The sequence below is a fragment of the Callithrix jacchus genome, chromosome 16 (genome assembly GCF_049354715.1).
Source record: "Callithrix jacchus isolate 240 chromosome 16, calJac240_pri, whole genome shotgun sequence".
Classification (NCBI taxonomy): domain Eukaryota; kingdom Metazoa; phylum Chordata; class Mammalia; order Primates; family Cebidae; genus Callithrix; species Callithrix jacchus.
This window is the reverse complement of record NC_133517.1, coordinates 97,401,410-97,426,562: the sequence shown is the minus strand read 5'-3', so window position 1 is coordinate 97,426,562 and position 25,153 is coordinate 97,401,410. Positions and strand designations below refer to the sequence as shown.

The 25,153-nt window shown below is 35.4% G+C and overlaps 1 protein-coding gene across 26 annotated transcripts in view; it reads left to right on the top strand.

Moving 5' to 3' along the window:
* Positions 1-25,153, top strand: part of VPS13B (vacuolar protein sorting 13 homolog B) — an 822,207-nt gene that overhangs the window by 427,502 nt on the left and 369,552 nt on the right. For 14 of the 26 annotated variants that reach the window (XR_013528186.1, XR_013528187.1, XR_013528188.1 and 11 more), the window contains 3 exons: positions 9,940-10,111; positions 10,675-10,789; positions 22,462-22,603. Coding sequence is in view for 15 of the 26 variants with exons in the window: in XM_017965662.4 (XP_017821151.4) it covers positions 9,940-10,111; positions 10,675-10,789; positions 22,462-22,603 (429 nt within the window). In the remaining 11 variants the exon portion in view is untranslated. Of the gene's footprint in view, positions 1-9,939; positions 10,112-10,674; positions 10,790-21,828; positions 21,896-22,461; positions 22,604-25,153 lie in introns of all 26 variants that reach the window. The other 12 variants (XR_013528190.1, XR_013528194.1, XM_078353470.1 and 9 more) reach the window with 3 other exon arrangements.

Sequence of the window (25,153 nt, the reverse complement as noted above, 5' to 3'; positions counted from 1 at the left end):
GTGAAGCCTAGCATCTAGTGTATCTTTTGTTTAAAAAGAAGCTCTTTTTATCTCCAGACTTTATGGAAAGGACTCACCAGTTTCTAGACCATGTCTGCAGACCCTGAATGAATGTTTCAATGTCATTGCTCAACCCCTAGACCCTTACCTGAGTTTGACACTTCTACATACCATCAAGGACTGTTTCTACTTGTTACCCTGACTTTGTGTTTCATCTTCATTTCTGACACCATAGTATTTGTCTTTATTTCAAGTTGATTATCGTATTGGAAAAAGATGATAGTCTGAAATTGGACAATTTAAGAGAGTTTAGTAAAAGGACAAAGATGTTAACTGGAAAAGGAAATCTCAGTTAACAGGAGATGATAGAGTACCCTGGAGCAGTTGCTGACACCAATAGGCTTAAAGGGCTGGAGAGAGAGGTTATCAGTACAGGGAGTAAATATCCAGACTTCATTCTCCACCCCCTCTACCTCCTGCCACTGTTTTTCATTGACTGAAACCAAGAAAAAAAACAGAGGACCAGGATATCCAATCATATTGTTCATATAGATTAATTTCCCAAGCACAGGGGGTAGTGATGGGTGGAGAGTAGATCAAGAGGGCCAAAGATAAGATACAGAGCCCTTTCCTGTATTAAATTCACCTGATATTTTATCCAGAATATCTGTGCTTTGGTAGTACAAATGCTAAATGTTCATTTCAGCTTAGTCTCTATATTGCTTGTATTCAAATTTCTTTTTCACCATCCAAGACAGAATCTCTATGCTCATCAAATTACTCCATCTTTTCTTCTCCTTCTGTCCTTGGTAACCTCTATTCTACTTTCTGTCTCTATAGATTTGCCTATTCTAGGTACTTCATATAAGAGGAATTGTGTGGTATTTGTCCTTTTATGTCTGGCTTATTCTACTTTGTGTAATATATTTAGGGTTCATTCATTATGTATCAGAATTCCTTTCCTTTTTATAGCTGAGTAATATTTCATTGTATGTCTGTAACACATTTAGTTTATCTGTTCTTTTTTGGCTGGACATCTGGGTTATTGCTGCCTTTTTGGCTGTTGTGAATAATACTTTGAACATTGGTGTATAAGGAATGATTAATTTTTGATGAAATAGTTTTGCCTTGAAGAAATTGTATGCTTTTTATATGACTTGTACCTGAAAAACCATTTTAAAACTAATATAATACAAGAAATAGTATTTAATATTTTAACCCTGTTGAATTCGTTGATAACTGATGTATTTGGGTTAAAATATAGAGGGAGGGGAAAGAAAGTAAATTGAAGTGTTTTTAAAGATTCTTTATTCAGTACTTATCTGACTTAGAAGAGCACTTTGTCATTTTAACAACATTTGGTTAGTACTAGCCTAAATTGTCTAGAGTTATAGTAGCACTTAATATTATCCCTTACTGTGTTCAAGCATATTTCAAAGTTTTGGCAGAAAATGTGGGTTCCAAAGGGGAAAAAGGGGGAAATTTGAGTAGTATGTTTAGTTTCTATAGCAACCTTTCAAACAAAAACGAACGTTAGTAATTTATTTTCTCTTAGGTGTATTGTATTTTCCTTGGGAAAACTAGCTAAACTGTCTGCTACTTTCCTACTCTTTGTTGTTATGAACTCTCTCTTTTCTCCTTTTCTCAGCTCTAAGAATTGGTTCCCTCTCACTGGTATAATAGTTTTGTGGAGCTTGACAAGTGAGCAAAGATCTTTCTCTTAATTCTGTCAACTTATAGTGGTATTTTCAAGAAAGATTGTCAGACGGATCCTTTGGACCAGCATTTTTATTTTATATACTGGAAAACTGAAACACAGTGAATTAAAATTAGTATTACTATGTAGGGACTGTGCCGACTCATTTTAGCTTGATTCTATGTTAGTGAAACCTCTGGAAGAGACTCTGGAGTCAGACAAGCAAGACAAGTTGCTTTTTTACAGCTTTCAACTTATGGTCACTTTATTTAACCTCTGTGCCTTAACTTCATCACCCGTTATATGGGGATAATATTGATAACCATTCCAACATGTTAGTACAACTATTAACTGAATCTACGCATAGTTTCTCCAAGTATTCTATGAATATGATACATTTCCCTCTATTTTTGTCCTGTTTAGTGTTGCTAAGATTTGGGTTTTTTTTTCTTTTGTAGAGGCCTTGCTCACTTTGTGATAAATTAATTCCACAATATTTAAAATTTTTATTTGATTAAAATTATTGTATACTTAATTTATCTCCTTTATTCTGTTAATGTGACTAATTATACTAATTGATTTTCACATGTATTCAACTAACCATGTATTTCTAGAAAAAATCCAACTTGGTTGTGATATATTTTTCTTTTTGTATATAACTAAATTGAATTTGTTAACCTTTTAGGATTTTAGTATCTATAGTCATGAGTGATACTGACTTTTTTTTTTTTTTTTTTTTTTTACCAATTCTGTGGAATTGTATGCTTTTTTTTGCTTATAGCCTTGTCATCTTTTGGTATTAGAAGATTGCACTGCCTTCGTAAATGAGTTAGCAAGTGTTCCCTCTTGTCCTACTCTCTAGAAGACTGGTTTTCATGTGAAAATTCACATAATCACGATATATTCCCATGTTAACAAAGTAATCCTAATTGTAAGGTACTTGGTTATAACATTTCTGATCTAAATTGCAAGGTCTTAGTTCAGATGTTATTTGGATATAGCAGAAGTTTTAACTTAGAAGATTATTAGAAGAGAAAGAGACTAGGCTGGGCACGGTGGGTCATACCTGTAATCTCAGCAATTTGGGAGGCCAAGGTGGGCAGATCACCTGAGGTCAGGAGTTCAAGACCAGCCTGGCCAACATGGCAAAACCCTGTCTCTACTCAAAATACAAAATGTAGCCGGGCGTGGTGGCGTGTGCCAGTAATCCCAGCTACCCAGGAGGTCCAGACAGGAGAACTGCTTGAACTTGGGAGACAGAAGTTGCAGTGAGCCGAGATCCCCCCACTGCACTCCAGCCTGCGTGACGGAGCAAGACTCTGTCTCAAAAACAAAACAAACAGAGAGCAAACGAAATGGTAAGACTGTATGACCAAAGGACTCTAATTATTTTAAAGAGAACATAGAGAAGCATCTTGATCTTTTTTACCCATCTCCAACACTGATATTGCCTTGTTCCTAGAATTAAATTTTATACTATATATTGTTAAAATAATACTTAATGATAAGATAAATATTTCTATCCCACTCTGGTGGCCCAATTTATGTCAAGTAAAACTAACAAACCTATAACTTATAGATGCTAAACGCATATAATGTATTTTTGTTACTGTACAGTCATGATTTTATGTTACTGTTAACTTTTTTGGCTTAATTTTTTTATTGTGGTAAAATATACATAACATAAATTTACCATTTTAAGGATATAATTATGTGGAATTAAGTACGTTCATATTGTTGTACAACCTTCATAACAGTCTCCAGTATTTTTTCATCTTCCCCAACCAAAACTTCGTGTCCATTAAACAGTAACTCAGCATCTTAATATTAAATATTCCAATGTATGAACACTGGATTTTTTTTTATTTATTTGTGTCACCTTAATTTCTTTTAGCAATATTTCATAGTTTTCATTATATGTCTTTAACCTCCTCCGTTATGTTTATTCTAAAGAATTTCATTATTTTAGATGCTATTTTAAATGGAATTATTCTACTAATTTTCTTTCTGTATTGTTCACTTTTAATGCATAGAAATACAACTGATTTTTGTATGTTGGTGTTGTATACCACAGCTTTGTGGAATTCCTTATTAGTTCTAAAATTTTCTTGGAATCTGTAGTTATATATATATATAAGATTATATCATCTGCTAAAAGCTGCAGTTTTACTTTTTCCTTTCCAGTTTGGTTGCCTTTTATTTCTTTTTGTTGCCTAATTTCTCTGGCGAGGACTGTAGTAATTTTTGAATAAATTTTCCAGTTTATTTGAAAAATATTAGGCAATATTTTAAATTGACCATAATTATCTCTTTATAGTTTTCTTTATTGTGGAGGGAAACCTCTAGCATTCTTTTGGCTCTAATTAAACTCTGTACAAATAGCCAAAGACACATTGATAAACTGGCCCTTAATTGCTTTTTCTTTTTCTATGCTTTTTCTTTTTCTTGTACTTTTTATACTGTTTTTCTTTTCTATCTGAAATATTTGTTAAGTCAAATACTATAGATTACAAGTAAAATGATTCAAACAGAGAGGCTTCCAATGACTTACAAGATGTGAAATATAAACTCTCCATCACTACTCATCACTCATTATCTTTATTATCAAAGGATAACCCCAATTTATTTTAAGCATGGTTCAAAGTAGGTTATAAACATACTCTTCTTCAGAATATAGATGTTAAATAATTTTGGAATACTAACTCACATTATGATTAATTTAAATCACATTTATTGTGGTACATGGCATAGAGATGCACATGTTCATTAAGTTGCTACACATATTTTTATGTAAATACATAAAACTATATATACAATGAGTTTGTATTTTCAGTTTGTTGTTTATGTCCTTAGTCATTTTAAACATTTTTTTTTATCAGATCTGGTATCTGAACTTCTTTAGAGTTGAATCTGACCACTTATTGTTTTCTTAAATTTTGCCTATGCTAGATTGTTTTCTTGGGCACTGTGTAATTTTGTGTTGGATGTTCTTCATCAATGGAACTTCTTCTATGAAGCCCTTACATGGTGGTTGAGGGCCTGTCCCCCAACAAAGGGGTTTCATGTGTTTGCTTCTCTAAGGGACTTCAGGGGCTACCACTAGCTTGGAACCACCATACTATTAACTTTATAGCTAGAAGTTTTTTGAAACATTTAGGCAGTATGAAATCAAGCCCTGAAACCTATATCCACTTTAGAGTTGTTTTTAAAAATTCTCAAGGGTAACTTTGTTGACCTACTTAGGCTGAGAGAGAGATTGCTTTTTTATTGGTTTTATTCTGTTTTTTTTGCGAATTTCTTAAATTTTTTTCTTAGCTTATTAATGTTTAGCCCTTTCTTTAAAATCTACGTATTCAAGATATGTTCCTTTATTCTTAGAGGAATTTACAATAATGATGGGGCATGGATGTGTGTATAAACATAATTCCAAGGTGGGCTGAGAAATTTAGCCAGTAGTTGGATTACTGTTACTCAGAGACAATTTTGTATTATAGAAGGGAGAGCAAAATTTGGTGGGATACAGCCAGCTGTTACTGCCGCACTCAGTCTTACATTTGTTCTAAAGATAATTAAAAATTTATATTTTATGAACATACTACACTGTACTTCAGCTAGTTTAAGTTGTCAGAAATTTTTGTTCAGGTAAGTGGTCTAAAAAGTGGAACATTATGTAATTATACTCATTAAAATTTTTATGCTATTTTGCCTACAGGACAGCACAACAATAAACACTAATTAAAAGCACTGACATTTTGATGATTCCTCTTCATGACAAGTAAACAAAGCAAACACATACATACATATATACACACGTATGCACACACTCACATCCTTCTGTTACAGGACACATTCATAACCTATATGTCTTTGGGAAACTGTTATAACTATAGAAAATGATATTTTGGATCTCTGAGTTTTCAGTAGTTTCAATAAATGTGATTTTAAAAGATTAGATTGTGTTGACAAAATTAAATTCCTCCAAGTTGTGATTTTAGGCAAATCATTTAGTGTGTTTTTTAACTTTTTCTGTGTATACAAAATGTTTTTGGTAATATCTTCCTTAATCACAGCAGTAGTATAGGAAATAATTTCAAAGCTTTAGAAAAATCTAAAATGCTGAGTGACTACTAGAATATTTATTTACAACTCTACCTAAAGTAAAAATTGATATATTAACCGCTCAATGTTTGGAAGTCTAGGGTCATGACAAAGTGTGACAGGCATTGTTTATTAATCCAAGAATTAAAATTGCTTTATTATCAGCCTAATTAAAATAAATAAGAATGAAATGGTTCCTTATTTAATGTCCAGTAACTGTTTAACATACATTAATTTTCAGTTAATTGAAAAGTGAATACTGGACTGAGAGGTTGTTTTGCATTAACTTTAGAGTCGTTAACAGAGTCTGCTGTAGTAGCAAAACTCTTGTCAGTTTTTCAGTTATTCAAGTGCAATTAACCTACACAGTAGTCTGCCTCAAATTATTATTCAAACAACCGTTTAGATAGTGTATCTAGTTTGAATTTGCTCAATTGCTATTTTTAGAATTTCTCAAATCGTTTTAAATCTTCTCCTGAAAGTACTTACTTTATTAGATTTCATATTATTCTTTAAGTGGTTTTATCCTTAACATTTAGAGAGAAACTTTTATTCAAACTATAGAAATCATAACATTTGGACTATCATCTTATCATTTGAATAGGTGTGGAAAAAATAAAGATAAAATAGGTTAGAAAAATGAAGGTTCTTGTTTGGCCATCACACGCCATTCAATGAAATGTTTTGTGTATAAAGCCTTTCCTATTTCAAAATATTAATATCAAAAATTGTCTCTAAATTATTGGCTACTTGATTTTTAAAAATTCACAGTTTTATTATGTAAATATAACCTAATAATCTGAGGTTATCTTACAGTTCTTGTGTTATTTATATCAATTATGTATCTGTGGACCCCTTTGAAATTGGAGGTTTGATTTTTTTACATTGTAATTTGCACTAGAAAACAGTCATTCAAATTTTTAAACATTTTACTATTAAAACATTGTTTATCTTGCTTAGTTGGGTCAAAACTATCGAATATAGAGAACTTACTGTAAATGAATCTAGTTAAAGAAAACACATTCTAACAATTGTTTGTATTAAATAGAAGTATTTGTTTATATGATCCTTAGATGATTTATACTTTATGAGTAATTCTTTTCATGCTGACATGTTGATAAGGAGCACTGTACTTTTGTGCACATACAGCTCTAGCTTCCTGTATTTCAATCTGAGTCATGGTAAAGTGGGAAATATGAGTTTGAAGCTTAAGTACTGAGCTTAAAACACTTAATCATTTTTTTCCCACTCTTGCATTGAAACAGAGCAAAGGTAGTGGAGACCACAGCAGGCCACTTGTTGCTATTGATTTAAGTACACACCATGGTCAAAGTGTTTAGCCCTTTGGGGAGTTTCGTTATTGAACAAGAATGCGGGAGTTATTTTGATAAGAGTAGCAATGGGGCCAAAACTATGATCATCCTTAAGCTCTGAAGCAGGCCAAGGATGAAGGGCTATAAAGCGTTTGCTCTTCCAAATGAACAAAGATAAATTTGCCTAGGAAAATAAACTTAGTATTTTGGTCAATTTGCAACAAAATGGTAAAAGAATTGAACTGTGTACTTTAGAACTTGGCCTAAGGACATATGGGAAAATAGTTCAGCATCTTCATTTCTGGCCTGATTTTCACAATAGATTTGGAAACAGAGCAGAAAATTAATGCACAAACATCTTTAACAATACCAAACCAAATGCTGTAAATACAAAATGAAAATTGAAACTGCATGAGGAAGTAGAGCAAAGCTTTTACTGAGGAGTGCTTACTAAATTTGCAGCCACAGTTTTCTTAGCATTCTTACCAAGTGTACTCAGTAGTGTTAAAAATTAAAGTCTTGTTGATTTGAGATGCTGTTTTCTCTGCAGTTTTTCATTCTTAGAATATGATGTTGTTGTATCTGTTGGAGGGAGGACTTAATTTAAGCATACTTCTACTCTAAAAAACTATCCATAAAGAAAGGCTATCTTATATTGTCTTTTATTTCATAAGCATCCTTATCTGGAATTAGTTTGTGCTTTTTATTAGATGTTGTGTGTTTTACATTAGACAGCTAACCAAAAACCTGCTTTTTTTTATAGCTCTTCAAGTTTTAGGAATTTCAATTGTAGCAGATTTAGAACTATTTATTTTGTAAAAGCATTTATATGAAATCCCCACAGACAGTGAGCTATTTGCTTTGCTTGGTATATTGGGACAAAGAGTAACTATACTATCTTCAGGATTAACTCTATAATTTTCTCTCATAGTAAATCCCAGAACACTATTGCTTTGCTATGCTTGGTGCCTGAGTGTTCTTGCAATAAACATTTGCCTGTGATCTATGAAAATCTTTCCCTTTGCCCTCCTTCTGAGGTTGCAGGGAAATTGAATTTTCTTCTGACTGAAAGAGGCTGTAAAACAATGAGGTTAAAGTAAAAGCTTCATGTAGGAGCTGAATATACCTTTGTCTAGATGGCATGTCTGTGGTAATGAGAGCCGAGGCTTTGGTTTGTTTTGTACAGGATTTTAATGATCATTCCTGCTTTTAAGTGTTTAGAGATGAGTGACTTCTGGTCTGACAAGCTGTCTATGGAAAATGGCGTACTGACCATATTATATTGTCTTCATTTAACTTTTAAGGGGTGTTTTGTTCTGGCAGTTGACTCCTTAACACAGGAAATTAACATTTTTGTTTGAGATGTTCAGAGTAACAATGAACTATTGGAAGTTGAGGATATACAGCAAAAGCAAGTGTGGCTGAAGTTAGAAAGAAAATGAGAAAAGCAGTAGAGGGACCAAACTCTATAAGAATGTGACCGAACAGTTTCTTAAGCACTGGTTCAACTTGATAATGATAATTATATCTACCATTTATGAAATATTTTCTATGTGTATATACTTTATTAACATTAATATTGTTATTTAATCTTAACTGTAAGAGATAAATATTGTTATAACAATTTTACAGAGGAGTAAACGGACTCAGAGAAGTTAAACTACTTGCCTAAAATTACATGACTGGCATCTGAATACCTTAACCTGGTATGCCATACTGCCTGCCATATTAAGCTTAACTAAGTATATATAACTGACATGTAAATACATATATATATATATTTTTTTAAATATATATATCTACATACACACATCTTTAAACAAATGAGAATGTTATATTGTGTTTGGTCTGTTTTCAGAGTATATGGGTTAAACTCCCAAGTTTTGTTTGCCAATTTCAAATGGACAGCAAAGTTTGGAATTTTAAGACCCCAATACTTCATAGCTAATTCTAAAAGAACTCAACATATCAATGATTGCAGCATCTCTTCTGCATTTGAGACTGAAGCTATCAGCTCCAATTGAACTTTAAATAAAAGGGTTTATTTTATTTGGCCTACTAAAAGCTGCTGAAAAGACCAAAACAGACCAACAAACCTTTGACAGGAAGTTTATTAGCACTGAATTTAGGACCTAATACTATTCAGAGTTCAGTATGTATTTGTTAAATCAGATAAGCTTATGCTCTGTTCCACTAAGAAACCTTTCCCCGTATGAAACATTTTGAAAAATCTTTTGTCAAAGCTAATTTTAATATCTTTTCAATTAGCATGGAAGGCATGCTTAATATTTTGCTGTTTCTTAAACTGTGACAATCACTTTGCTGTATAGTTATTCTAGATTCAGTTATAAATAATCTATAGAAGGGGTAGGCAAACTTTTTCTGTAAAGGGCTAGTTAATAAATACCTTTAGGCTTTGTGGATCATAACTTCTCTGTAGCAACTACTCAACTCTGCTGAAAAGAAGTCAGATATAGTCATTAAATGAATGGATGTGGCTGTGATCTAGTAAAACTTTATTCCTCAATACAGATTAGCCCCTTCACTGTAGCTTGCAGACTACACGATAGGAACATACTCACTAGTATAATCCTGACCTTTTTTAGATTTTACCTACTTTTAGAGGAAGCTGAAAACATGCATGTACTTTATAACAATAAAAATCATTTGAGAAGTATATGTTTATGTATTAGTATTAACATTTATATAATTGTCATTTGCATAAAAGATGTGGAAAAGCTATAAATAATAATTACTGATTTTAATTTATAAATTGTATTTTTTGTTTACGTTACAAAATAAGTTGTTGTTGTTGTTTTCCTTCCCCCCCAGGGAGATTCTATACAAGCAGGTGAGGACTCACCATTCTCAGATTCTGTGACCTTGGAACAAACTACAAGTAATATTGGTGGAACCAGTGGACGTGTTAGTCTATGGATGCAGTGGGTGCTTCCCAAAATTACTATAAAGCTGTTTGCTCCAGATCCTGAAAACAAAGGCACAGGTACAGGATTGCTTTTCTTCTTTATTGAAAAGTACAAATATTAAATGCTATTTTGGAAGAAATATTAAAGTTAATTTATTATTGTCATTTGTAATTAAATAAGTATTATTAGATCTAATTCAAGACATTTCTAATTGCTGTGCTAAAATGTTGAATCTTATTAACAATTAAGGTTTATATGTACATATTTTTCTTGACTTTATAATACCTAAATTTTGTCCTATTTGTATTAAAATTCATCTAAAAGACCATGAGGAATTTTCCTCAGTGGTCATATTGATACATTATAGTGTTAGTACTAAAAGTATCGGGAAAATCCTTGGCTGATACCAAATATAACACTTCAAACATTCACTGAGATTTCCCCTTTCTTGAAATAAATGTCTTATCTTAATTGAAAGGCCTGTGTTGATATAAATTTTGCTTATTATTCTAGAAGTTTTTATGATCTCAGTGCCTCTGTACATATCCAGTATGCATATGTCAATGTAAAATGTAAAATAAAAACTTGTAATATTAATTGTGAAGACTGTATTGATATTACTGTTTGCTTCTTATTGCAGAGGTTTGTATGGTCAGTGAACTAGAAGATCTCAGTGCTTCCATAGATGTCCAGGATGTATATACCAAAGTGAAATGTAAAATAGAGAGTTTCAATATTGATCACTATAGAAGCAGGTAAATAATCAATAATGAATATAAGAAAATCTGTATTTTTCTTTGAACAAAGTTACCATAAGACTTTTTCTGTTTTAATTTGGCTAGTTATTTTCAAAAATACTATACAGGCATACCTCAGACATATTGAGAGTCTGGTTCCAGACTACTCCAATAAATAATGACTATCAGAATAATGAATACTCAATAAAGCAAATATTTCAATAAAGCAAGTGGCACAAATTTTTTGGTTTCCCAGTATATATAGAGTTGTCTTTATAGTATACTGTAGTCTGTGAAGTGTACAATAGCATTATGTATTTTAAAATGTACAGACCTTAATTTAAAAATACCTGATTGCTAAAATGTGGTAATGATCATCTGAGCACTCAGTGCGTCATAATCTTGTTGCTGATGGAGGGTCTTGTTTTGATGTTGATGGCTGCTGACTGATCTGGGTAGTGATTGCTGAAGGTTGGGGTAGCTGTGGCAGTTTCTTAAAATAAGTCAATAATGTAGTTCACCACATGTATTGAATCTTTCTTTATGAAAGAGTTCTCTGTATCATGTGCTGCTCTTTAATGTCATTTTACCCACAACAGAACTTCTTTCAAAATTGGAGTCAATCCTCTCAAACTCTGCTGCTGTTCTATAAAATGAGATTATAGAATATTCTAAATCCTTTGTTGTCATTTCAACAGTGTTCCTAGCATCTTCCCCAAAAGTAGTTTCCAACTCCAGAAACCACTTTCTTTGCTCAGTCAACACCTCCTTCATTCAAGTTTCGTCATGAGATTACAGCAATTCAGTCCCATCTTTAGGCTCCAATCCTAATTCTAGTTCTTATGTTGTTTTCACCACATCTACCATTACTTCCTCCAGTGAGGTCTTGAAACCCTCAAAGTCACCCATGAGGGTTGCAATCAACCTCTTACAAACACCTAATGTTGGTATTTTTACTTCCTCCAGTGAATCATGAATGTTCTTAATGGTGTCTGCAGTGGTAAATCTTTTACAGAAGGTGTTTCAATTTACTTTGCCTAGAACCTTCAGAAGAATTGTTATCTGATACAGTTTAGATATATCCCATCCAGATCTCATGTGGAAATGTGATCCCTAGTGTTGGAGGTTTGTCCTAGTGGGAGATATTTGGGTTATAGGGGAGGATCTCTCATGAATGGCTTGGTGCCCCCACCCCGTGGTAACAAGCGAAGCTCTCAATTTCTAGTTCATGCAAGAGCTGTTTTTTTTAAAACAAAATGGCACCTCCCCACTCTCTCTTGCTCATTCTCTTACCCTGTGACACACTTGTTCCCCTTTGCCTTCTTCTGTGAGTAAAAGCTTCCTAAGGCCTCACCAGAAGCCAAGCAAATGATAGTGCCATGCTTGTACAGCCTGCAGAACCATGAACCAAATAAAACTCCTTCCTTTATAAATTACCCAGTCTCAGGTATTCCTTTATAGCAATGCAAAATGGACTAACACACTATATCTATGGCATCTATAGCCTTACAGAATGTATTTCTTAAATAATAAGACTCAAAGGTCAGAATTACTGCTTGATCCATGAGCTGAAGAATAGATGTTACCAGGCATGAAGACAACATTCATCTCCTTGTATATATCTCCATTAGAACTCTTAGGTGGCCAGGTGTGTTGTCAATGAGCAGTAGTATTTCTTTTTTTTTTTTTTAATTTTTTATTGCATTTTAGGTTTTGGGGTACATGTGCAGAGCATGCAATACAGTTGCATAGGTACACACATGGCAGTGTGTTTTGTTTGCTTTCTCCCCTTCACCCACATTTAGCATTTCTCCCCAGGCTATCCCTCCCCACCTCCCCCTCCCACTGGCCCTCCCCTTTTCCCCCCAATAGACCCCAGTGTTTAGTACTCCCCTCTCTGTGTCCATGTGTTCTCATTTTTCATCACCTGCCTATGAGTGAGAATATGCGGTGTTTCATTTTCTGTTCTTGTGTCAGTTTGCTGAGGATGATGTTCTTCAGATTCATCCATGTCCCTGCAAACGACACAAACTCATCATTTCTGATTGCTGCATAATATTCCATGGTGTATATGTGCCACATTTTCCCAATCCAGTCTATCATCGATGGGCATTTGGGTTGATTCCAGGTCTTTGCTATTGTAAACAGTGCTGCAATGAACATTCGTGTGCATGTGTCCTTATAGTAGAACGATTTATAGTCCTTTGGATATATACCCAGTAATGGGATTGCTGGGTCAAATGGAATTTCTATTTCTAAGGGCTTGAGGAATCGCCACACTGTCTTCTACAATGGTTGAACTAATTTACACTCCCACCAACAGTGTAAAAGTGTTCCTTTTTCTCCACATCCTCTCCAGCATCTGTTGTCTCCAGATTTTTTAATGATCGCCATTCTAACTGGCGTGAGATGGTATCTCAATGTGGTTTTGATTTGCATCTCTCTGATGACCAGTGACGATGAGCATTTTTTCATATGATTGTTGGCCTCATATAGGTCTTCTTTCGTAAAGTGTCTGTTCATATCCTTTGCCCACTTTTGAATGGGCTTGTTTGTTTTTTTCCTGTAAATCTGTTTGAGTTCTTTGTAAATTCTGGATATCAGCCCTTTGTCAGATGGGTAAACTGCAAAAATTTTTTCCCATTCTGTTGGTTGCCGATTCACTCTAGAGACTGTTTCTTTTGCCGTGCAGAAGCTGTGGAGTTTCATTAGGTCCCATTTGTCTATTTTGGCTTTTGTTGCCAATGCTTTTGGTGTTTTGTTCATGAAGTCCTTACCTACTCCTATGTCCTGGATGGTTTTGCCTAGATTTCCTTCTAGGGTTTTTATGGTGCCAGGTCTTATGTTTAAGTCTTTAATCCATCTGGAGTTAATTTAAGTGTAAGGTGTCAGGAAGGGGTCCAGTTTCTGCTTTCTACACATGGCTAGCCAGTTTTCCCAGCACCATTTGTTGAACAGGGAATCCTTTCCCCATTGCTTGTTTTTCTTGGGTTTATCAAAGATTGTATGGTTGTAGCTATGTTGTGTTGCCTCTGATGCCTCTGTTCTGTTCCATTGATCTATATCTCTGTTTTGGTACCAGTACCCTGCTGTTTTGATTACTGTAGCCTTGTAGTATAGTTTGAAATCCAGTAGTGTGATGCCCCCCGCTGTGTTCTTTTTGCTTAGAATTGACTTGGCTATGCAGGCTCTCTTTTGGTTCCATATGAAGTTCATGGTAGTTTTTTCCAGTTCTGTGAAGAAAGTCAATGGTAGCTTGATGGGTATAGCATTGATTCTGTAAATTACTTTGGGCAGTATAGCCATTTTTATGATATTAATTCTTCCTAACCATGAACATGGAATGTTTCTCCATCTGTTTGTGTCCTCTCTGATTTCGTTGAGCAGTGGTTTGTAGTTCTCCTTGAAGAGGTCCCTTACGTTCCTTGTGAGTTGTATTCCAAGGTATTTTATTCTTTTTGTAGCAATTGTGAATGGCAGTTCGTTCTTGAATTGGCTTTCTTTAAGTCTGTTATTGGTGTAGACGAATGCTTGTGATTTTTGCACATTGATTTTATATCCTGAGATTTGCTGAAGTTGCTTATCAGTTTCAGGAGGTTTTGGGCTGAGGTGATGGGGTCTTCTAGGTATACTATCATGTCGTCTGCAAATAGAGACAGTTTGGCTTCCACCTTTCCTATTTGAACACCCTTTATTTCTTTTTCTTGCCTTATTGCTCTGGCTAGAACTTCCAGTACTATATTGAATAGAAGTGGTGACAGAGGGCATCCTTGTCTAGTGCCGGATTTCAAAGGGAATGCTTCCAGTTTTTGCCCATTAAGTATGATATTGGCTGTTGGTTTGTCATAAATAGCTTTTATTACTTTGAGATATGTTCCATCGATACCGAGTTTATTGAGGGTTTTTAGCATAAAGGGCTGTTGAATTTTGTTAAATGCCTTCTCTGCATCAATAGAGATAATCATGTGGTTTTTGTTTTTGGTTGTGTTTATGTGGTGAATTACGTTTATAGGCTTGCGTATGTTGAACCAGCCTTGCATCCCCGGGATGAATCCTACTTGATCATGATGAATAAGTTTTTTGATTTGCTGTTGCAATCGGCTTGCCAATATTTTATTGAAGATTTTTGCATCTATGTTCATCATGGATATTGGCCTGAAGTTTTGTTTTTCTGTTGGGTCTCTGCTGGGTTTTGGTATCAGGATGATATTGGTCTCATAGAATGATTTGGGCAGGATTCCTTCTTTTTGGATTATTTGGAGTAGTTTCAGAAGAAATGGTACCAGCTCCTCTTTGTGTGTCTGGTAGAATTCGGCTGTGAACCTGTCTGGACCTGGGCTCTTTTTGTGTGGTAGGCTCTTAATTGCTGCCTCAACTTCAGACCTTGTTATTGGTCTATTCATAGTTTCAGCTTCCTCCTGGTTTAGGCTTGGGAGGACACAGGAGTCCAGGAATTTATCCATTTCTTCCAGGTTTACTAGTTTATGTGCATAGAGTTGTTTGTAATATTCTCTGATGATGGTTTGAATTTCTGTGGAATCTGTAGTGATTTCCCCTTTATCATTTTTTATTGCATGTACTTGGTTGTTCTCGCTTTTCTTTTTAATCAGTCTGGCTAGTGGTCTGTCTATTATGTAGATCTTTTCAAAAAACCAGCTCTTGGATTTATTGATTTTTTGGAGGGTTTTTCGAGTCTCAATCTCCTTCAGTTCAGCTCTGATCTTAGTTATTTCTTGTCTTCTGCTGGGTTTTGAGTTTTTTTGATCTTGCTCCTCTAGCTCTTTCAATTTCGATGATAGGGTGTCAATTTTGGATCTCTCCATTCTTCTCATATGGGCACTTATTGCTATATACTTTCCTCTAGAGACTGCTTTAAATGTGTCCCAGAGATTCTGGCATGTTGTGTCTTCGTTCTCATTGGTTTCGAAGAACTTCTTTATTTCTGCCTTCATTTCGTTGTTTATCCAGTCAACATTCAAGAGCCAGTTGTTCAGTTTCCATGAAGCTGTGCGGTTCTGTGTTGGTTTCTGAATTCTGAGTTCTAACTTGATTGCACTATAGTCTGAGAGGCTGTTTGTTATGAATTCAGTTGTTTTGCATTTGCTGAGCAGTGCTTTACTTCCAATTATGTGGTCAATTTTAGAGTAGGTGTGATGTGGTGCTGAGAAGAATGTATATTCTGTGGAATTGGGGTGGAGAGTTCTATAAATGTCTATCAGGTTTGCTTGCTCCAGGTCTGAGTTCAAGCCCTAGATATCCTTGTTGATTTTCTGTCCAGTTGATCTGTCTAATATTGACAGTGGAGTGTTAAAGTCTCCCACTATTATTGTGTGGGAGTCTAAGTCTCCTTGTAAGTCGTTAAGAACTTGCCTTATGTATCTGGGTGCTCCTGTATTGGGTCCATGTATGTTTAGGATCGTTAGCTCTTCTTGTTGTATAGATTCTTTTACCATTATGTAATGGCCTTCTTTGTCTCTTTTGATCTTTGTTGCTTTAAAGTCTATTTTATCAGAGATGAGAATTGCAACTCCTGCTTTTTTTTTGCTCTCCATTTGCTTGGTAAATCTTCCTCCATCCCTTTATTTTGAGCCTTTGTGTATCCTTGCATGTGAGATGGGTTTCCTGGATACAGCACACTGATGGGTTTTGGCTTTTTATCCAATTTGCCAGTCTGTGTCTTTTGATTGGTGCATTTAGTCCATTTACATTTAGGGTTAATATTGTTATGTGTGAATTTGATACTGCCATTTTGATGCTAAGTGGCTGTTTTGCCTGTTAGTTGTTGTAGATTCTTCATTATGTTGATGCTCTTCAGTATTTAGTGTGATTTTGGAATGGCTGGTACTGTTTGTTCCTTTCTATGTGTAGTGCCTCTTTCAGGAGCTCTTGTAAAGCAGGCCTGGTGGTGACAAAATCTCTGAGTACTTGCTTGTTCACAAAGGATTTTATTTTTCCTTCACTTCTGAAGCTCAGTTTGGCTGGATATGAAATTCTGGGTTGAAAGTTCTTTTCTTTAAGGATGTTGAATATTGGCCCCCACTCTCTTCTGGCTTGTAGAGTTTCTGCCGAGAGATCTGCTGTGAGTCTGATGGGCTTCCCTTTGTGGGTGACCTGAACTTTCTCTCTGGCTGCCCTTAGTATTTTCTCCTTTATTTCAACCTTGTTGAATCTGACGATTATGTGCCTTGGGGATGCTCTTCTTACGGAATATATTTGTGGTGTTCTCTGTATTTCCTGCAATTGAGTGTTGGCCTGTCTTGCTAGGTGGGGGAAATTTTCCTGGATAATGTCCTGAAGAGCATTTTCCAGCTTGGATTCATTCTCTTTGTCACATTCTGGTACGCCTATCAAACGTAGGTTAGGTCTCTTCACATAGTCCCAGATTTCTTGGAGACTTTGTTCATTCCTTTTTGCGCTTTTTTCTCTGATCTTGGTTTCTCGTTTTATTTCATTGAGTTGATCTTCGACTTTTGATATTCTTTCTTCTGCTTGGTCAATTCGGCTATTGAAACTTGTGCATGCTTCGCGAAGTTCTCGTATTGTGTTTTTCAGCTCCTTCAATTCATTCATATTCCTCTCTAAGGTATCCGTTCTTGTTATCATTTCCTCAAATCTTTTTTCAAGGTTCTTAGTTTCTTTGCATTGATTTAAAACATGCTCTTTTAGCTCACAAAAGTTTCTCATTATCCACCTTCTGAAGTCTAATTCCGTCATTTTGTCGCAGTCATTCTCCATCCAGCTTTGTTCCCTTGCTGGTGAGGAGTTTTGGTCCTTTCTAGGCGGTGATGTGTTCTGGTTTCGGGTGTTTTCCTCCTTTTTGCACTGGTTTCTTCCCGTCTTTGTGGATTTATCCACCTGTTGTCTGTGTAGTTGCTGACTTTTCGATTGGGTCTCTGAATGGACACCCATATTGTTGATGATGAAGTATTTTTGTTACTTGGTTTTCCTTCTACCAGTCTAGCCCCTTCGCTGTACTACTGCTGAGGTCCACTCCAGGCCCTGCTTGTCTGGGGTGCACCTATAGCAGCTGCGGAACAGTGAGGGATGCTACCAGTTTCTTTTTCTGCTATCTTTGTCCCAGAATGATGCCTGCCAAATGTCAGTCTTTTGGATATAGAGGGGTCAGGGAGCTGCTTGAGGAGACAGTCTGTACTTTGTAGGAGCTCAAGTGCTGAGCTGTGAGCTCTGTTGTTCATTCAGGGCTGTTAGGCTGCTATGTTTAATTCTGCTGCAACATAACTGATAAAAAAAAACCTTTTTTTTTTCCTCAGATGCTCTGTCTGGGGGTGGGTTGGGGCTTTCCTTGTGAGTGTCCGCCTCGCTGTCCTGCCCAGCTAGGAGGCAGTCTAGTCACTATTTTCCTGCCGAGGCTCCGCCCTGCTGGTGTGAGGTTTGCCCTGTTGCTGTAAGCTCTGCCCTTCTGCTGCAGTCTCCGCCCTGTTGCCAAGGGCTACGCCCTGTGGTGGAGTCTCTGTGTTGTAGCGGGTTGCCTCGGCAATGGCAGGCTGTGTCAGCAATGAGCGTGTACCTCAGTAGGGGCTGATTGCCTTGGTAATGGTGGACGTCCCTCCCCCACGGAGCTGCGCTTTAAGAAAACCTCCTCACCGGGAGCGTTTGGAATCGCCGTTTTGTTTGTCGCACTGTGCTCCCCCAAACGCTGTGTTTCTGGGATTTCCTGGGGTGGCTCACTGTCCAAGTCCCGTTCAGTCTCAAGTTCAGCCCTCTCAGGTCTCAGTTTGCCGGTTCAACTGGGCACCCGTAACAGTGCGCTTTTGTATGGAGCGCTGTGGAGTGCCTCTGCGCTCCGGCGCGGGCCACAGCCACACCGGCTGCCGGCTACACCAGCCAAGACCTCTGCCTGGCGTCCTGCGTCTCTTTTATACCTGGGAATTTCCCCGTTCTGTGGGCAACTAATATCCGTCTGGAAATGCGTCCCCGACTCACCCTCTCCGTGCATCCAGTGAGAGCTTCAATCCTGGGTTGTTCTCACAGCGCCATCTTGAGTCCTCTCCCGAGCAGTAGTATTTGAAATTTTTTTTTTTTTTTCTGAACAAGCAGTGGTTCTCAATAAAGGGCTTATAATATTCAGGAAACCATGCTGTTAACAGATGTGCTGTCATCTCAGCTTAGTTGTTCCATGTATAGAGCCCAGGGGGAGAGTAGATTTAGCATAACTGTTAGCGGCTCTAGGATTTTCAGAATGGTAAATGAGCATTATGTTCAACTTCACCAGCTGCATTCACCTCTAACAAGAGAGGTAGCCTGTCCTTTGAAGCTTTAAAGCCGGACATTGACCTCCTCTTTAGTTATCAAAGTCTTAGATGCCGTCTTCTTCCAGGAGAAGGCTGTTTTGTCTACATTGAAAATCTGTTATTTAGTGTAGCCACTTTCATCAGTAAACTGAGATAGATCTTTTGTATAACTTGCTGCCACTTATCCAACAGTACTTGCCGCTTCATGTTGCACATTAATGTTATAGAGATGACTTCTTTCCTTAAGTCTCATGAACTAATTTCTGCTTGCTTCAAACTTAACTTCTGCAGCTTTCTCACCTCTCTCTACTTACAGAATTGAAGACAGTTAGGGCCTTGCTTTGGATTTAAGAGAATGGTGTGGCTGGTTTGACCCTGTACTCAGACCACTCAGACTTTCTGTATATTAGCAATAAGGCTGTTTCACTTTCTTATCATTTGCGAGTTCCCTGGAGTAGCACTTTTAATTTTCTTTAAGAACTTTCCTTTGCATTCACAACTTGGCACAAGAGGCTTCGTTTCCAGCCTGTCTCAGCTTTTGACTTGCCTTCCTCACTAAGCTTAATCATTTTTAGCTTTTTATCCGAGTGAGAGATTTGCAACTCTTCGTTCACTGAAACACTTAGGGGCCATTGTAGGGTGATTAATTATCTTCATTTCAATATTGTTGTGTTTCAGGGAATAGGAAGAACTGAGGTGAGGGAGAAAGGTGGGAAATGATGGGTCAGTGGAGCAATCAGAAAACACAACATTGATCAATTATGTTTGCATCTCATTTGGCCACTGCTCATGATGTCCTGAGATAACTATGATGGTAACATCAAAAATCATTGATCACAGATCACCGTAACAGATATAATAATAATGAAAAAGTTTGAAATATTACAAGAATTACCGATGTGTGACATAGAGACTGGAAGTCAGTGTATATTGTTGGAAAAAAATGTGCTGATGGACTTACTCAATGAAGGCTGCCACAGACCTTCAATTTGGGTAAAAACATAATATCAGCACTATGCAATAAAGCAAAGCCCATCAAACCGAGGTATGCCTGTATTTATTCTCAAAGAGGATTCTTAACAGATACATTGGTTAATTTTATTTAGTATTCGTTCATGTAGGAAGTATAACAAAATTTAATGGATGACAAATCTGTTCATAAATATACACATTGCCATATTAAATGAAATAAGATACTTTTACTAATCTTACAAGGTTTATTTTCTATAGTTTATATTTGCTAAGATGCTTGCAACACAGTTGATGGCTCTGATTTTTGAAGTATACTTCCCATCCATTCTCTATACCAATATAATCATGCACTGAGATGGAGCAATAGCTTATTTCCTAAGCACTTTGATGAGTCTTATCTCACAGGTGATTTTTATGTATGTGGTAGATGTTCCTAGAACCATCATTTCTGCCATAAGAAATTTCTATCAAAAGTATGATTACATGCAAATATGCTTGCCTTGTAGTAATAGCATTAGTTAAAAAGCTAGTTTTCAGATATTTTCACAAAGCTCTATGGCAGTTTTATCATTAATTTATTTGAAACAGAAATACAAATGCTTTCTTTTTTTTTTTGCTTTGTAGTAGTACAGCGATGTTTCTTTTTGTAATTGAACTAAACTTCACATGCCTTAAAATCCATTTTTTATTGAATTCATTTATTTAACAGTTTTTCATTGTGTGCTAACAGAAGCACCTGTATGTTTCTGTACATATATTTATGCATTGCATGCTCTAAAAAGTCATTTTTTAATTTACCAGATTCCTAACTCTACATTAAAAGTGTTTGAATTTTTATCCATTATTGCATGTATCATATTGTTTATGTCAGTGATTATCAAATCTGTCACAATTATGGGATAAAAATATTTGGCTGAATATATGTTAGCACTTGTTCTAATAGTGTTATCTTATCAATCGTATTAAACAATGAATTATTAATTGGCTTTTGATAATAGAATGTTTGAGCCTTTAGTTCCTTTGATATGGTATGTATCTGTATCAAAATGATCTTTGCAAGTGATATATCAATACAATATTTTAGCTGAAATAATTTTTAATGTTGTGAATATTATGTATTATGTTGTCCTTTATCCCTGTCTTTACTGCTAAATTTATGTAAATTTTAAATATTCAGATAATTTATGAATTTATTAAGAACATGTTTGTTGAGTGTGTGATATGCATCAAGTGCTATGCTAGATGAGCACTGGGGATGTAGTGTTTAAGAAAAATAGCCTGGCATGGTGGCTAACACCTATGATCCCAGCACTTTGGGAGACCAAGGCAGGGGGATCACTTGAGCCCAGGCATTTGAGACCATCTGGGACAAGATGGCGAGACCCCATCACCACATATAAACAAAAAGTTAGCTGGGCATGGTGTTGTATATCCGTAGTCCCAGCTGCTGGGGATGCTGAGGTGGGTGGATTGCTTAAGCCCAGGAGTTCAAAGTTACGATGAGCTGTGATTGCGTCATTGCACTCCAGCCTGGGCAACAGAGCAAGTCCTCATCTTTTAAAAAGAAAAATAGAGATGTTACCCTTGTGGAGGAGATGGAAGTAGATAATCAGCCAAATAAATATATAATTTACCATTAACACAAATGTTCCTGTGCAGAACTATCAGGGTGTGATGCTAATGTAAATTGTTCTATTGATTGCATTGTCAGATTTATGTTTTAGTTCAGTGCAGTGTTGTGAACTTTAGACCTATTTGAAATAGTTATGTATGTTCAATTTTTTAACTCAGAAAAATTGAAGAGAACAGATAAGGTGAACTTATGTTTTCCAGGCCAGGGGAAGGTTGGCAGTCAGGACATTTTGAAGGAGTATTTCTACAATGCAAAGAAAAACCTGTGGTGAGACCCATTTAGTTATTATGATTTTTTAAAATCTACTTTAAACTGTTTATCTTTGTTATTTCATAAAATAGGACTAATGGTTACAAGAATTTGAGTTTAGAATAAATTCTTACTAACCTGTTTCTTCAAAATTACATACAAATTTAAAGCTACTTATTCTTTGAAACTGCTCATGTTTTGTAACCATCATCCTGTTATAACAATTAAGTAAATTTATCAAAAAGGCAAAGGTAGGCTTACTTTTTTTTAATATACTTTATCTTTGATGTACTATTATGTTGACTTTTTGGAACTGTTTCCCAGTTCTTATGTGAGTTCATGCTGGATTGTTCTTTACCATAAACTAGAAGCAATAATTTTACACTAAAAGTGATTACTTTTGTTTACTTTCATTAACATTGCTTTTGCAGAAGATGGTCCAGGCAGAGGCCATACCTAGCAGTTGCTCAAACCTAAATTTATGCAAACTTGAGCAGAATTTAAAACTATCCAGATATTTTTTGCTTATGGCTTTTATTGCTTTTTGTCTTTTCACCTTCTTTGCTCCTGTCCATCACCTCAAGCCTTGGGGAAGAGTGTTGGTCTTTGGGGCAATGTGGAGGTGTCTTCCTTTCCTGTACTGACAAGCTGAACAGACGCACCTTGTTGGTTCGACCCATCAGCAAGCAGGACCCTTTCAGTAATTGCTCTGGCTTCTTTCCTTCTGTAAGAAATTACTTTTAAATTATGCTACACAACTCCCATTAAAAGGAACCCAGAGAAGGAATTGAATGATTCATAGAGTCAACTCTTGATTTATGTTTTCCTCCATATAACAAACTTTATAAATGAATTATAATGTAATTTAAAATCATAGAACTGCTTCTCCACTATAACTTGTTTCTGGGTCATTTGCATGAGTACAAACTAATTTTACCATCAGTATAAGGAAATCAAAGTAGAACGTGCAACATATTTCTTAAAATGGTGCACGTATTGAATGATCAAGAGTTGACCAATACTGCTTTTGTCATTCCTTTTATGATTCTTACTAAGATTGCTTTTTAAACTTTTTTTTTCTATTATTATGCCATTGTCTTCTTAACAACTGTTTTAAAGTAACTTGTCTGGTGCCCTCTTGAATCTGAACAAGACTGCATTTCTGTCACTGATTAGATAGATGAACACAAGACTATACCAGTGACTTTTAGAAGTTTAGAACCTTGCTTTTTCTGATGGTACAACATATCTGGATATGTTCTTAAGCTAATTCTTTTAGCCAATATTCTTTAAATTAACTTTGTTCTTAAATTTGATTTTTTAATAGTGTATTTGCATAGCAAGTGATATGTTCTGATTTTATTTTAACCTTTTTCTAGCAGTAGTCTCTAATCCTTAGTACTGGAAAAAAATGTGACTTTTGTGTTAGAAGAAGTGCTTAGATTTATTTCCCTCTCTTTTTATGTTTATTAGTGTCTATGAAAAACATTCTTAATAATTTCAACAAATATTCATTAAGAAACTCTAAATTTATTATTAATGTTCTTCAGACGTTTTTTCTAAACTTTTAAATTAAATGTCATTTAAAAAGTTTCCTTAGTGTTTTTTAACATTTTATTGTAAATAATATAAAGTATTATTACTATATGAAAAGTGATATTTATATTACCTCAACCAGTATTCATTTTTTTTCCTTTATGTTAAGGGAGTTTAGGGTTGCACTAGTTTAAAAAAAAACACCTTTTCTTCATGTGGCTTACTTTGCAAGTTTGCTTACATTCCATATGTTTAAAATATTTTTCCAAATTAAAACATTTATACATTAAAATACCTTTTATACTGCTTCCAGGATTCAAATGTTACTATTAATAAAGATTATTATGAATTAGATTTTTTAGGTTAGTGCTCAATACTAACCCTTCCCTGATTTAGACATTTAGAACAGACAGCATCACTGTGGCTTCTTCCACTAGGGGTATACCTTAACAGTTCTTCTCCATCCATTATTACTCATTGTCCAGCAATATGGTAATAAGACTGGTAGAACTTTTGCTACTTTACTATACATCTTTTTGTTTTGAATGCAGAAATAAAGAAGAAGGGGAATCGGAAGAAAAGCAGTAAAAACCAGGCATGGTGGCTCAGGCCTGTAATCCCAGCACTTTGGGAGGCCTGAGGCGAGCGAATCACCTGACATCAGGAGTTTAAGACCAGCCTGGCCAACAGGGTGAAACCCTGTCTCTACTAAAAATACAAAAATTAGCTGGGTGTGGTGGCACGCACCTGTAGTTCTAGCTACTTAGGAGTCTGAGGCAGGAGAATTGCTTGAACCCGAGAGGCAGAGGTTGCAGTGAGCCAAGATTGCACCATTGCACTCCAGCTGGGGCAATAAGAGTAAAACTCTGTCTCAAAAAAAAAAAAGAAAAGCAGAAAAAATGTTGGGAACAGTGAAAGTTGCTTTGAGAGCAGGCCATCATGGGGAAAGATATTGCACAACCATTTAATTCTTACTTTCCAGAGTACTTTTAATGGTCAATTAACTTATATACAACGATAATTTATTTTCTTATCTTCCTTCATTATAAAGTCTAAATTAAAAGCAAAATTAGCAGTGATAGTTGAATTGCATAGTTTTTTTTTTCTTGCCACATCATTGGGTGATATGATAGGCAGCAGTATGAGAGGGAGAAAATGGAAGCAAAAGAAGTTTAGGAGTTATGGAATAATATAGGCTCAGATTCATTACTGCTTTCCTATTTCTCTGTTTTTTTTTTTTTTCTGTTTACATGAATATATTTTCTTCTTTTTACTTTGTTCCAGTTCAGTTCTCCTCTTAAAAATCCCCTCTTTGGACCCTACTGATTAAAAAATTTTTTCAGGTGTTGGAAAGAGGAGCAGGGAATGTGGACTGTAACAGTTCTCCTCTACTTCTGTGCTAAATGATTTGCAAAACAGTAGTTTATGTCTATTAATTGGCTGAGGAAGATTTTTTTTCAAGAGATATTCTTTTTATATGTAGAAGAATATGAAAGTATACATTTTAACTTTTTACCTTTAAAAATATGCTGTTTTGCTATAATTTGTTTATGGAGTGCAATTTGCATAGGAGAACTAATTGAGATAGTTTTAGCAAAAATATTGAAGTTATAATTTTTTTATTCTCAGTTAAATGTTATATGTGTACTAATATAGTAGTACACCCAAAGATTATAAGTTACAGGATAGTGATAATTAGATTTTATAAATATGTTAGCTATTGACAGTAGTAAAGTTCTG